The sequence below is a fragment of the Artemia franciscana genome, chromosome 15 (assembly GCF_032884065.1).
Source record: "Artemia franciscana chromosome 15, ASM3288406v1, whole genome shotgun sequence".
NCBI classification, from domain to species: domain Eukaryota; kingdom Metazoa; phylum Arthropoda; class Branchiopoda; order Anostraca; family Artemiidae; genus Artemia; species Artemia franciscana.
In genome coordinates this window covers 32,033,545-32,049,152 of record NC_088877.1, presented here as the reverse complement: position 1 = coordinate 32,049,152, position 15,608 = coordinate 32,033,545, and the positions used below count along the sequence as shown (strand labels likewise).

Below are 15,608 nucleotides of genomic sequence, written 5' to 3'. Positions count from 1 at the left end.
AAGGTATAGTGGAGCTACAGTCAGAATTTTACCGATATGATCTTTACGCGTTGCAGCAAGTCCCATTATCACTCGCTCAACAGGCTTCCCTATGGAAAGTAAATCAAGGTTTATTTACCTGTGTACACATAAATGCTACAAACTTTCTACAGCAATCTTTAATTTTAGTTCTTGTGTCATCGGCACTGGACGATCCCCTACTCCTCAATGATCCTCTATCTTTCATGGATCTCTTTCTATCCATTTTTTTATTTATTTATTTATTTGCACCTTTATTTTTTTAACTCAATGCATGCTTGTTATTTTTATCCATGCTCACATCTCTTTCACTTCTTTGTCTAATTAACAATATTTGACTGGGATTTGAATCGTTTTTCTTTCCTTTGGCGAAGAGAGTGTACCTATTTGTTCCCTTGGCCTGAAAGTTCGAGCCAAGATAAATTTGGGACGATTGGAGTGACATTTTTGTGAGTATGTATAATTTCATTAGAAGTAGTTTTTGATAGTGGTGTGAATTCCTGGTCGCTTAAAGAGCACTAAATGAATACATAGGAATCGCTTTAAAAGGTCAGACGTGTTTGTACATACTTCTGCGAACGCCCCGATACCTTTCAATGAGAGGTTTTATAGCTTTGAAGAGATCCCCCTTCCAAAACCTCCTTTCACGTTTACCTAAAGGTACACGAAGAGTTACAAAATATGGTCATAAAAACGCAGTTTTTCAGGCTCCAGCACACTACCCTCCCCACCTACTCAAAGACCCATCAACCCTCCTCTATACTGGCTGATGTAGAATTAGACAGTGTGGTGCATAATTTTATCAAGCCTCAAAGGAATCAACATACTGAAACAAACTAATTTGAATGTGCAGAATTAACTTAGTTAACTAAAAAATTCAAAATAAATGTCTATACGAACTGTTTCTTTTTGAAACTTAAACAAAAAAAACAAGTTTTTTTAACTGAAAGTAAGGAGCGACTAAAAAAATTGAAACGAACAGAAATTACTCCATATATGAAATGGGGCTGTTCCCTCCTCAACACCCTGCTCTTTACGCTAAAGTTTGACTCTTTTTCTCAACATTACTTTTTAAAACACTAAACAACTTTAGCGTAAAGAGCGGGGTGTTGAGGAGGGAACAACCCCTTTCATATACGGAGTAATTTTTGTTCGTTTTAAGTTTTAATGTCGCTCCTTACTTTCAGTTAAAAAAAACTTTTTTTGTTTAATTTTTGAACGTTTTTGAATTAATGCATGTTTTTGTTTTTGCTATTGCATATTGGGAATTTACATATTAATTTTTTTTGGCTACATAGCTTTCTCATAGTTTTGGTCGGACAATTTTGAGAAAAAGGAGCGAGAGAGGAGGCCTATTTACCCTCCAATTTTTTGGTTACTTAAAAAGACAACTAGAACTTTCAATTTTTTACGAACGTTTTTATTTGTAAAAATATATGTAACTTACGAATTAACTTACGTAACGAACCTTTATATTCTTATGTTTTTACTGCGTATATGAGGTGGTTCTCCCCCTCGTCAATACCTCGCTCTTTACACTAATGCTCAAATTTTGTCCCAATTACTTAAGAAAGACTCCTGAATCACAAAGGCCGTAGAATATATAGTTGAAATTACTAAAAATACTTTAGCGTAAAGAGAGAGGTATTAGGAGGAGGTGAACCCCTCACATGCGTAATAATTTCTGTTCGTCTTAAGTTTTAATGCTGCTCCTTACTTCCAGTTAAAAAACTTTTTCATATTTATTTTTTTATTTTTTTGAATGCTAGAAAATCCTGCGCCTCCTTCATGGAAATTCTCTTTCCCATGAAAAATTCCTCCATGGAAAGTTCCCCCACATAACCCCCTCCCCTCAACCCCTCCCCCCTCCAACCAAAAAAAATTCCCCTTAAAACGTCTGTACACTTCCCAATAACCATTACTATGTGTTTTAAATGTCAAAGTTTTAACCATGTTCAAAATCAATGTAAATCTGAATGTTTCAAATGTGCCCGATGTAGCGGTAATCACATTTCGACTAAAGACTCCCCGTGTCAAGCGCCAGTTAAATGCGCCAGTTGTGGCTCGAATGATCATCCAGTTTACAGCTTTAGGTGTCCGATTTTAAAGAAGTTTTGTAAATGAATGTATTACTTCGTGTTACGTCCTTTAATTCAAATGGTGTGTTAGGGAAATTACCTGTACTTCATAGTTTTTTGAATGAAAAATCGTCGTTATTATGTCTTCAAGAACACCACCTCCTTGATCATTCGTTGAATCTGCTTTCTAGTTTGTCTACTCAGCATGATATTTTTGCTGTTCCTGCTACACCGACTGGTGGGCGTCCCTCCGGTGGTTTAGCTACTATTTTATCCAAGTCTTGCAACTATTCTAACAATTGACACAAATTTTTTAGCTTGTAGTTTTTCAAACGTAGTTTTAATTAATTGTTATTTTCCGACTGATTACCATGATGATATTTCTTTTGATACGTTTACTCAATGCTGTTTTAATCTTAGTTGTTTTGTCTCTAATTTACAGCCAAATTTGCGTACTTATATTTTAGGTGATTTTAACTGTGATCCAAACATAGCGAATGAAAGGGGTGCAATTTTATCATCTTGTCTTCCTAATTTTTCTGTTTACCGAAGTCCAAGGATTTTATTTATATTCATTGGAGTGGTAGTGTAACTAATATTGATCATGTTTTTTCTTCTAACCCAAGTGGTTAGAAGAAACCACTTGGGCTAGCCTGTGGTTATTTATGTGGTTATTATATGGTTAGAAGAAACCACTTTGCCTGTGGTTATTGTAATCGAAGATTTCCCCGTTAGTAACCCCATGCCGCTTCAGTTCCTTTTACCCCCTTTGGCTTCTCGCCCTTCCCTAGTTCGTTTTTCTGGTAATAAGCTTCCTAAATTTTTTGATCGGGTTGATTGGAATCCAAATTTTAAACCGCATTACTAAGAAAGAGTTGGGACTTTAATTGATAAAGTTTTTATTCCTGATAGTTTGGATTCAATGGACAGTAATCCCTCTTTGACTATTAATTGTCTTTATTTTGAATTAATCCATTGCTTAAAGTATGGTACTGCGGCAGTTTTTCCTACTAATAGGATAAGATTGGGCGCGCAGAAACCTTTTTGGAGCCTCAATCCTTTTTTGGTAAATTATAATAAGGCGGCAAAACAAGCGTATCGGGAATGGCGGGCGCTTGGTAAGGCTAGAGACTCGCACCCAGCTTTTTTGCTAATGAAAAAGAGAAAGGCCAAATTCCAAGCGGAGCTCCGTCGTCATAATAACCTGGTCATAGAAGAAGCTAAGGACAAGAATCTCCTTTGGAATGTTCTCCGAGGCAATAGGCGTACTAACAGGCCTGATACTAATTCCACACCATCGCTAAAAGAGTGGGAAAATTATTTTTCTAAGTTGTCGACTTTGCACGATTCTAACAGTGTTGTGTTGCAATTAGATGAAAGGTTGAAGAATTTTTCAACTGATTACAGGATTTCTGAGGATATGTTACGTAGAGCAATCAAAACGTTAAAAGCGCAGTCGGCTAAGGATCATGATGGCGTATTTGCTAATCACCTTCTTGCTCCTTCTTCTTTTCTTATTACTCTACTGGCATTTTTCAACCTTTTACTTATTACTGGTTTAGTACCATCGTCATTCTATATTGGCAAAGTTACGCCTATTCCTAAGAGCGGGAAAAAAGACTTGTCATCTTGTAGTTGCTGGAGGCCAATTACTAGGGGTTCTATGATTGGGAAAGTGTTTGAGTTGTGTTTGAAGGATCTTCTTGAAATTCTTGACGCTGGTTCTAATCAAGTTGGTTTCAAGAGAGGTTTGGGATGTGACCACGCCCATGCATCTTTCAGCAAATTTATTGAAGAAGCGAGAATCTCTGGTCAACTGCCATACGCCCTCTTGATTGATATCAAAGGGGCCTTTGATAACATTTCTCAGGCATCTGCACTGCTCGCTTTAATCCATGCTGGATTGCCCCTAGCTGTCATTCGAGTCCTTCGCTCTTGGTATTCTGGATTAAAGATCCGTAGTTGTCCTAGTTCGTCTTCATCTCAGTCCAAATTAATTCAAGTGGGTAGAGGAATTAGACAAGGAGGAATTATTTCTCCTTGTATATTCAATTCATGTTTAGCTACTGCTCTTAATATAATATTAATTGTTTAAAAGGTTTGGGCCTTTCTATCAGTTTTGAAAAATGTCAATTTTTTGTTGTAAATTTTTTAGAGGATAATGTCAGGGCGACTCTCGATTGCGGCAATGGTGTTATTTTTCAGTCGTTGCCTATAGTCACATATTTGGGATTACCTTATGCTGCTTCGAAAAGAGATTTTAAACCAGTCCTGGTTCAGCATGTTCAGATGAAACTACGCAAGGCATTTGGTCTTTTAATTCGTTTTCGGGGTCTTTACCGTCGGGACGTCCTTGGTCGTATGTATAGCGCTGTTGCTCTGCCTCACGTATTGTTCCCGCCCCTCTTCTTCCGTAGTGTCAGACCTTCTGATCTTTCGCCCATTAAAGTTTCTTCTTTTAAATTTTGTAAATTTTTACTTGGTTTCCCTTTTCTTTTAGTAACACTGAGATTGTTTTAAAGCTTAAAGTGAAGGATCCCGTAGTCTGTATAAAGAAAAAATATAAAACATTTGAAGATAAGGTGAAAATTAACCTTTTAGGCCACAATTTATTTCTGTTTTTTAGTAACAGTTCTGGCTCTTGATGATTTATAGGCTAAACTATTTAGCAAGTGTTTTTGTAGCTTTTTTTTCTTCTCTTTTTAAGTGTTTGATCAATATTTGATAGGTTTTGATTGTAAGTGTTATCATTTGTCTTTTCTTTATATTATATTGTGGCGTGCTCCTCATTTTTTTAGGGAAATAAAGAAAATAAATAAATAGGTAAGCACTGGTCAAAGTTTGTAACTTGCAACCCCTCCCACGGGGACTGTGGAGGAGTAAGTTGTCCCCAAAGACATAGTTATTAGGTTTTTCGACTATGGTGAGTAAAATGGCTATCTCAGAGTTTTGATCTGGTGACTTTTGCGGAAAAATGAACGTGGGAGGGGGCCCAGGTGCCCTCCAACTTTTTGGTCACTTAAAAAGAGCACTAGAACTTAGAATTTCCGTCACAATGAGCCCTCTCGCGACATTCTAGGACCACTGGGTCGATACGATCACCCCTGGGAAAAAAACAACAAAAACAAAAAACAAAACAAAAACAGAAAAAAAAATAAATAAACACGTATTCCTAATCTGTCTTGTGGCAAAAAATGCAAAATTCCACATTTTGTAGATAGGAGCTTGAAACTTCTATTGTATGGTTCTCTGACACGCTGAATCTGATGGTGTGATTTTCGTTAAGATTCTATGGCTTTTAAGGGGTGTTTCCCCCTATTTTCTAAAATACGGCAAATTTTCTCAGACTTGTAACTTTTGATGGGTAAGACTAAACTATATGGAACTTATATATTTAAAATCAGCATCAAAATGTGATTCTTTTGATGTAACTATTGGTATCGAAATTCCGTTTTTTAAAGTTTCGGTTACTATTGAGCCGGGTCGCTCCTTACTACAGTTCGTTACCACGAACTGTTGGACTATGTGTGTCTGTTGAAACTAGTGTTCCATTGCGCGACAATACTGCATCGGAAAGTGAGAGGCTCGATAAATAGTTTTTTTATAGTTTCAAACTTATTATGTATCTCAAATTTTTCACCTTATGGGTTTCTGTCACATTTTGGGGGAAAGCTGGTGTTTTGCGCCGGATCATGCTAGAAAAAGTATCCTTGTCGTGGCATATATTTTCTTGCTATTTGAAAGGGCCACTGTAATTTTTTAGCTTCGTTCGAATGAGCCTTTTCCGATTTTCCAGGACTAGTGGTTTAATGCGATCAGCCCGGGGAAAAGAAAACAAGCAAATAAACACTTTTGCGTCTCTCTCCTTGAAATAAAAATGCGGAACTTCTCTATTTTGTAGGGAGGCTGGCGTTTACCTCCCCCCCCCGGTGTTTACCCTTCGGAAAATACCCCCGCCGGAAGATACCCCCGAGGAAAATACCCTCATTGAAGACATCCCTGGAAAATGCCCCCCATGTGAAATACCCCCCGCAGAAAATATTCCCCCGCAAAAATACCCCCCCTCCCGTAAAAAAAAGACCCCCGCCCCCATAGAAAATAAGGCTTTCCAAATTTGACAATTTTATTTGAGTTTTTTTTTCCGTAGGGGGAAAAATTTTGGTGTTTTTGTATTATACGCCAACTAATCAAATTTACCCTGTGTAAAAGTCGAGAAGGAGCCGGTTTCTTCGTTAGGTTTTTCAGCTTAACGCAAGACAAGACAAAGACAAATGACAAATTAGATGGGAAATATGTATATTGGGCTATATACGTATTTGCACATAAGGGAGGGGGTAAAGTATTTGGCCAGTTTGAAGCCAGAAAACAAATCTTACTTCATAATTTGCAGAAAAATTGTACCTAAGACATTTGCATGCAAACCCGATATACTTTACCTCACCCCCTGTAATTTGCAAATATATAACCCAAATTTTCTTCTAAAATAACGAAGAAAGAAGTTTTTTATCAAGTTTTACGCATCGTAAACTTGGATGAGTGGCGTATAATACACAAGTACCGGAATATTTCATGGAGAGAGGGTAAGATTTCCCGCTATTATTTAAAAACGGTCAGAAATCAAATTAAAAAAAAAAAAATCAAATGAAAATAAGGAACAACATCGAATCTTAAAACGAACATAAATTATTATGTATGTGAAAAGAGCCCCTTCCACAAGACCTTGCTCTTTTCGCCAAAGTTTTTACTTTTTGCCCTGATTCTTTAAGAATGATTCCTGAAACACAATTAAAACAGTAAGCTTTAATTAAAACAGTAAGCTTTGTTTTAAAATTCTATAAAAAAAAAACTTTAGTGTAAAGATCGAGGCCTTGAGGAGGAGGCAACCCCTTACATGTACTTTATATATGAACATCGAATCTTAAAACGAACATAAATTATTATGTATGTGAAAAGAGCCCCTTCCACAAGACCTTGCTCTTTTCGCCAAAGTTTTTACTTTTTGCCCTGATTCTTTAAGAATGATTCCTGAAACACAATTAAAACAGTAAGCTTTAATTAAAACAGTAAGCTTTGTTTTAAAATTCTATAAAAAAAAACTTTAGTGTAAAGATCGAGGCCTTGAGGAGGAGGCAACCCCTTACATGTACTTTATATATGAAACAAATAATTGAAGAAAAAACGGGTTTAATTTTTTTAAATAAAGCAGTGACAACAAAATAAAATAAAAACTACACTTTAACTAACAAAAAATAAAAATACTCCGAATATTTCGGCCCCACCTCCGGGAGCCTTTCTCAACGGGAAAAAAAAAAACAAAAAGGGAGAAAATTACAACAATTTAAGACTATTTTTAAGACATTTTAAAAAATGCCACGACAACTAAACCAAACTAAAAATATAAACAATCAAACATAAAAGAAACAAGAAACTCACATTTTTAAAACAAACACTCCCGCACTTGACTGTAACTTTAGAAAAAACTGCAATAATTGTTTCTATTGGCACTTTCCTCTGCCACAATCGCTGTATAAATGGGGATCTATCAAAAATGAAAAATATAAACACTTGTAACAATACGAAAAAGAGGTCACCCAACCCCCAAATCCAATCAAAATCTTACAGGTTAATGAAACACAATTATGAATTATAAATTGAATGGATTTTTTCATTTGCTATTTTAGCTGCCGTCCGTTGACTTCTTACAGCATTGACCATGCTTTGACCTCCGTTCGCAAGGTTATTACTTGTTTCAGGACAATTATGCAAACCAATACTCATTGAAGTTTTTGACTGGTCTTTAATTAAACTATTATAAATTGAATTTATTTTAAATTCCCCCTCATCTCTATTGATACTAATACCCCCATAGATAATCTATATATATATATATATATATATATATATATATATATATATATATATATATATATATATATATATATATATATATATATATACATATATATCTAAAAAAGATATATATATATATATATATATATATATATATTTATACATATATATATATATGTATATATATATATATATATATATATATATATATATATATATATATATATATATATATATATATATATATATATATATATATATATATATATATATGTATATATATAAATGTGAATATATATATATATATATATATATATATATATATATATATATATATATATATATATATATATATATATATATATATATATATATATATATATGTATATATGTAGCAATTCAGTTCGCTTTAAGGTTTCATGTTGCTCCTTACTTTCAGTTGAAAAACTTGTTATTTTTATTTAATTGCTTACAGATAGTATTTGTAATTGGGAAACATACGGAGCAAGTTTTTTAAAGAAAGAGCCTCATTTAACCAAAAATGAGCAGAAATTAAGTTAAATAATCTTCAAAGTAAGAATTATGGAGTCTAATAGAAAAACAAACAAAAATATATGACTTTTTTCAATGAAAAAGACTGTGTCAATAGAAATGTACAATTTTTTTTTTTAATTACCAAAACAAGTTTGTCAAAGAATAGTAAAGAGCCTCATGAAGCCAAAAATAAGTAGAAATAAATTCAAACTGTTTTCCAAGCGTAAAACTACCACAAATCACCATAAATAAATGAATTAAACCCAAAACGAACAGAAATACAATAAATAACCATTTCAAATTCAAAAGGAGCAAAAATTTACACCTTTAGACCAGAACATAATTTGCACATCACTGAAAACAAAATACATGTTAAACGTTTTCACTTTCTGACTTTAGCAAATAAAGAAGTATTAAGACCATAAGGAGCACATATCAGAATGTGTATATCAAACTGGCAATACACGGTTATTTGTTTTTGTTTTTGTTTTGGTAAAGTATAAATTATGTTCTGCTCTTGAGACAACATGGGTGTTGTCGGCCATACTACTTTTTATTTTTGCTCGTTTTGAGTTTAACTAGGTTACCTATTGTAATTTCTGTCAGTGTTGAGTTTCATTTATTTATTAACGATGATGATTTTTTTTAGTTTTACACTTGGAAGATAAGAAAAACAAACTTGTAGAATGTGACAATGCTTTCTTCCGTAAAAACTTAATAAGAATTCGTTGGTTCCCAAAAGCCAGCTATTTTTTCAAAGGAAAGCTAAACCTTTTTAATTTTTTTTGGGCCATGTGTTTAAGCTTAATTTTGATGATTCTTTGCCTACTTTTTTTTTCTCTTTAATTTAATGTTAATTTGGTACCCGCTACTGTCAAAAATTGCAGAAGTTCATATGGAAGTATTTTCGACGAAAATGAATTTGCAAGTTTTTTTTCTACGTTTTTAAGATACTTCTGGTGTGTGAATTCCTCTTTTTCCCGTTTCTTAGCACTTTTCAACGAAACTAAAAAAAAACTCTAATAAAATTTTCAAATTTGGAAACCTTATTTTCCACGGGCGGGGTGTATTTTCCGGGGGGTATTTTCCTTGGAGGGCGTATTTTCCAAGGAGGGTGTATTTTCCGCGGGGGTACTTTCCAGGGGAATATTAAACGCAGTGGTGGGGGGGAGGGTATTTTCAAGGGGATTACACACCTAGAAGCCTGCCTTAGTTAGTTATTTTTCGTAGCTCTGCCATACCAGAAGGAGTTATTGTCACTTAATCAAATGACCAAAACCTAGATTAGTTTATAAGGCTTCGATCTAATTTAGCCATTTCTCTCTGACCGTGCTCTTCCTTTCTTGGGATTTCTTATTAAATGGATAGCTTTAGAAAATAATTTTGTCCCCTATTTTGCTGTCTTGGCCCTTGTTCTATCTTCTTGCTTCTCGTTTTTTTTTCTATTTCAAGATTGCTATAAGCTTCCTAGTATTCCCCTCAGAAATAAAATTTAAGGGCCTGTATTCCCTAGGAATAATATCAATAGTATTTAACATTATTCTTCCTGTATTTTTACTTTAAAGCTTCAAATTAACCAAACAACCACCCTTCAAAGCTGAAAATAAAATATTCTTAAGCTTAAGATTAATAAAAACTAATAAATAAAATTAATGAAAATAAAATAAAAATTAATAAAAACTAAGCAACCAGCCTTCAAAGCTGAAAATAAAATATTCTTAAGCTTAAGATTAATAAAAACTAATAAATAAAATTAATGAAAATAAAATAAAAATTAATAAAAACTAAGCAACCAGCCTTCAAAGCTGAAAATAAAATATTTTTAAGCTTAAGATTAATAAAAACTAATAAATAAAATTAATAAAAATAAAATAAAAATTAATAAAAACTAAGCAACCAGCCTTCAAAGCTGAAAATAAAATATTCTTAAGCTTAAGATTAATAAAAACTAATAAATAAAATTAATAAAAATAAAATAAAAATTAATAAAAACTAAGCAACCAGCCTTCAAAGTTGAAAATAAAATATTTTTAAGTTTAAGATTAATAAAAACTAATAAATAAAATTAATAAAAATAAAATAAAAATTAATAAAAACTAAGCAACCAGCCTTCTAAGCTGAAAATAAAATATTCTTAAGATTGATAAAAACTAATAAATAAAATTAATAAAAATAAAATAAAAATTAATAAAAACTAAGCAACCAGCCTTCAAAGCTGAAAATAAAATATTCTTAAGCTTAAGATTAATAAAAACTAATAAATAAAATTAATAAAAATAAAATAAAAATTAATAAAAACTAAGCAACCAGCCTTCAAAGCTGAAAATAAAATATTCTTAACCTTAAGATTAATAAAACTAATAAATAAAATTAATAAAAATAAAATAAAAATTAATAAAAACTAAGCAACCAGCCTTCAAAGCTGAAAATAAAATATTCTTAAGCTTAAGATTAATAAAAATTAATAAAAACTAAGCAACCAGCCTTCAAAGCTGAAAATAAAATATTCTTAAGCTTAAGATTAATAAAAACTAATAAATAAAATTAATAAAAATAAAATAAAAATTAATAAAAAACTAAGCAACCAGCCTTCAAAGCTCAAAATAAAATATTCTTAAGTTTAAGATTAATAAAAACTAATAAATAAAATTAATAAAAATAAAATAAAAATTAATAAAAATAAGCAACCAGCCTTCAAAGCTGAAAAAAAATATTCTTAAGCTTAAGATTCTTAAGCTTTGCTACCTGATTGTTTGTTGTGTTTGATGAAATTATGTAGACTAAGATATAATTTCCAATCATCTGTTATGAAAGAGCATCGGTGGGCGCAGACTGGGGAGAGGGGATGGTGCCTGAAACCAACTTAATGAATCTTAATGAAATTTCATATTTAGAAAGACCTAGTAGCTCAGATCTCTTATTTTAAATCCCGACCGGATCCAATGTCGTTTGGGGGGAGTTAGGGGGACTGGAAATCTTGGAAAACGTTCAAAGTGGATAGATCAGGATAAAACTTGGTGAAACGAATAAACACAAGTCCAAGATACGTGACTGACATAACCGAACCGGATCCGCTCTCTTTGGTGGAGGTGGGGGGGGTTAATTTTAAAAAATTAGAAAAAATGAGGTATTTGTTACTTACGAACAGGTGATCAGATCTTAATGAAATGTGATACTTAGAAGGATCTTGTATTTCAAGGCTCTTATTTTAAATCCCGACCGGATCCGGTGATATTGGGGGGAGTTGCAGGGGAAAACCGGAAATCTTCGAAAACATGAAAATTGAGGTATTTTTATCTTACGAATGGGTAATGGATCTTAATAAAACTTGATATATAGAAAGATGTTATGTATCAGATGCTCCATTTATCAGATCCGGGGACTTAGGGGCCGGAGGAGGGAAACGGATATCTTGGAAAACGCTTAGAGTGGAGAGATTGGGATGGAACTTGATTGGAAAAATAAGCACAAGTTCTAGATACGTGATTGACATAATTGGAATGGATCCGCTCTCTGTGGGGGAGTTGGAGGGGAAGGATTTCCCATGCTTTGGCAAGTTCGGTGCTTCTGGACGTGCTAGGACGATGAAAATTGATAGGCGTGACAGGGACCTGCATAAACTGACTTGGTAACAGTCGTTTTCCCCAATTCAACCATCTGGGGGGGGCTGGAGGGAGAGGAAAAATTGAAAAAATGACGTATTTTTAACTTACGAATGGGTGATCGGATCATAATGAATTTTTATATTTAGAAGGACCTCGTGTCTCAGAGCTCTTAGTTTAAATCCCGACCGGCATTAAGCCTCTGAAAATCTTTTTAAATCAATCTATTGATTTTGCTTGAGCTCATGCCATATGAGCTCTTGGTTCTCGGCTCATCCGACCTCGTCACAAGGGCCATATGAGCTCTTAGCTCTGGTTTTATCTGGTAACTTCTATTTTGTCTGGTCGTTCTTTTTTTCTTCGAATAAAAACAGAGCTTATTATGAAAATTAACAATTTTCATGAACTAAGTTCAGCTTGATGAACCGAATTCAGCAAAGATTGCTCTAGATAAGTAGTTCCTTGAGATTAGGAAGGAACCAGTATCTTTGTGAACGCTAGAGCATTTTAGCGACGGGAACTCCTAGCTGTCCTTAAATACAGGAAAAGAGATTTAAATCTAAGTGTCAGCTACTGAAGAGAATACAATAGGAGATATGATAATCTATATCTTGGGGATTGACAGTTTGACAATATGATCCAAAGGTTTTTTTAATAATAAGATTAGGTACAATATTGACGAGGGAGTTAACTTGTTGATTAACAATTAACACACATGAATTTATTTACCAAGTTTTTGGCAAGCCATATTTGGTCGTAATAATTTTCCAATCTTTTGATTTGTGAAGGTACCTCTCGGTCATGTCCATGAGTCATTGCCATTTGACTTGAGCCATTTTTCAGAGTTATTTACAATTATACAAATTTAAGTGTTAGGACCGGAACTACGGATGAATTTTCCATTTGCCTGGATGGAGGTTCACAGCAGCTCCAGAGCCCTTATACAGTCCGCCACTCTCCCATTTACTTTTAGTGTCTTAATGTATTCATCCAACATCATCTTTGCACTGGAATAAAGTGCAAATTTGGTAAACAGCTTTCGAAAAGGAAAGTAGACATGCGGCTCCTTTAACACCGCTAATATTCTCAGCATCAAGTTAAAACAGAGAGGCAGGCATGTTACAGTTTCATAATCGCACTTGAACTTTCAATGCTCTGAAATTTTCCGAAAATATTGAAAGTGAAGTTGAACCTAATAAAAACACTCTATGTGTAAGCAGGCTATCATAATGGTGCATCAATAATATCTTAGGAACGGCTTAGAGCATTAAGTTGAAACTTTCAGGGCTGGGGGAGTGTCGAGCTAACCAAAAGGCACTGTATGCATACAACTGATACTGCAATTAGGATTAATGCTACTACTGAGACTAATAGCATTAAGGTATAACTTTCAGTGAATGTTTAGGAAAAGTTTGGACTTAATCAAATGCTATGTGGATGTATGTTGCCAAAAGGTGTATGAGCAGTATCTCTCCAAGTCGGCCTAGAGTACTAAGTTGAAGCGTGCTTGTCGTGTTGATGGGACGTTGCACTAACCAAAAGGAACTGTGTGTATGCTAGTGTTGCTACTTTTATTGCTATTCTAGTGCTTTTACCACGGGGTAAGGGTATTAGGGTGAAATTTATTGGATATGTTGAGAAGGATTAAGAACTAACCAAAAGGCTTAGAGTCTGAAAAGGTGCTATGTGCATTTTCCCAGGGCTAATTCGAATACTAGAGCTACTACTAATTTGCTTGTTTTTAGTTTGGCTTGGTTATTTATAATAATTTATGTTCGTTTTGGGTTTTATTGATTGTTGACAGTGATACATGATAGTTTTACGCTTAAAAATCATTTGAATTTAGTGCTTAATGTAACTCCTTATTTTTTTTTATTGAAAAACTAAATATTTGATATAAGATCTGAAAGTTAATCGTTGAACATTCATGTTTGTTTTCCTTAGTCCCTTCCGGTCATCTTGAGCATTTTAGTGATTTTGTATTTTTGTTGATGTTTTTAAATGAAACCACAAAGTCACAAACTCATATTATATTCAATAAAAGCAAATGCTATAATAGTCCTCAGATTGTTTAGGGGCGGAGTAGAATTAGTCCTACTTCAGTCTTCTGTTTATACAATTTTTGTTTTGCTTTAAGTGTTACTATATCACTCATTTAAATTTCTTCTTGTATTAGGATTCATTTATTCATCTGTTTCAGTATGTGTTATCTTTTTTTAGATATGATTTTATCTAAATCATGTTTTTCTAAAAATTGTCTTTCATCTTATTGTTTCATTTATGAAATAATCTTCATAAATGTATTAGCGTTGTTTCAAATCTGCTTTTCTCCCATAAATATGGGGGGGGGGGGTATAACAATTACCTAGATAATTACGCAATAAAAAGGTACTGTCAGTAAACTTTTTTTCTTAGAATTCTTTTAAAATAGACAGTTGTACATCCAGCTTATCAACCGAAAGGGGGAAGATTTATTAAAAGTCATATTTCTTCAATGGTCTTGTCTAAGCCACAGCCTCGTTTATACGATCAATAGTTATCAAAATATGTCAAGTATCAGCAGTGGTTGTATCAAGGCATTTCTAGGTATGTAAAAGCCCCAACAAAAATCCTTGTACCGTTTGCCCCCGTTCTCCTGAGAACAGTTCCTTGTGGTATATATGCCCCCACTCCCTATAAAATTAACACATGCCAAAGTTCCTGACAGTAAAAAAGGTGGTACTTGTGTATTAGCCAGTACACACTCGAGAAGTGACGTTAGGTTAATCATAACGAAATATACGAAAATATGATGAAAAGATAATACTTTAGTAACAAAACTGTGGAAACTACAACAATGAATTATAGTAGGGACTGCACAGAACGCATTATATGAAATAGCTAACATGACCTAACCCATCCAAAATACCATCTCTCTATATTAAATATTTGATATAAATATACGTGCAACGTAGATTTCAGCGTAGGATAAGCTAAATGTCTTCGAATACTAACATATATAAATCACTTACTGTTTGATCTTGCAGATCCAAATTCTTGAGTGTGTACTGGCTAATATACAAGTACCAAAAAATTAGGTTAGGTAGTTTACCTGATAGTAAAAAAAATTCTGACAGTAATGAATATATTTAGAAATAAGTTTATATATAATAAAAATCGGTATCATGTTATATCAATTTTAGTGTTTTAATATATCGAAAGTGAAAATATTGTTATACCAGAGAGTCGAGGTATTACCGATAACCCGATGTAGGCCAATTTATAATTTGGCTCATTGCGCAGCTCATTACAAACACGCCCGTCTTTCTTCTTTCGAAACTTAAAAATCAATAAATGAATAAACGGTATCTTCTGTGTGAAAGTAGAGCATCCCTCTATGATGAAATTCACCCTTGTATTAGCTAAGATTTCATAATCGCTATATTCCGGTCTTTGTACCTATCTAATATTAAATAAAACAAAAACAAGTTTAATGTAGGGTTTATTTAGAGGATGATCGACATCCATAATATGTTAAAATTTAAAC

At 33.4% G+C, this 15,608-nt stretch overlaps 2 protein-coding genes across 4 annotated transcripts in view; one reads left to right on the top strand and one right to left on the bottom strand.

The window, feature by feature from the left end:
* LOC136036369 (TWiK family of potassium channels protein 18-like) overlaps positions 1 to 7,923 on the bottom strand; it is a 35,148-nt gene extending 27,225 nt beyond the window's left edge. Inside the window, exon 1 of one of the 2 annotated variants that reach the window (XM_065718542.1) lies at positions 7,530 to 7,923. Coding sequence is in view for 1 of the 2 variants with exons in the window: in XM_065718540.1 (XP_065574612.1) it covers positions 119 to 244 (126 nt within the window). In the remaining variant the exon portion in view is untranslated. Of the gene's footprint in view, positions 1 to 118; positions 386 to 7,529 lie in introns of those variants that run through there. The other variant, XM_065718540.1, reaches the window with a different exon arrangement.
* The window catches only part of LOC136036368 (chitooligosaccharidolytic beta-N-acetylglucosaminidase-like), a 579,146-nt gene that overhangs the window by 488,638 nt on the left and 74,900 nt on the right, over positions 1 to 15,608 (top strand). The gene's annotated exons all lie outside the window — the stretch shown is intronic.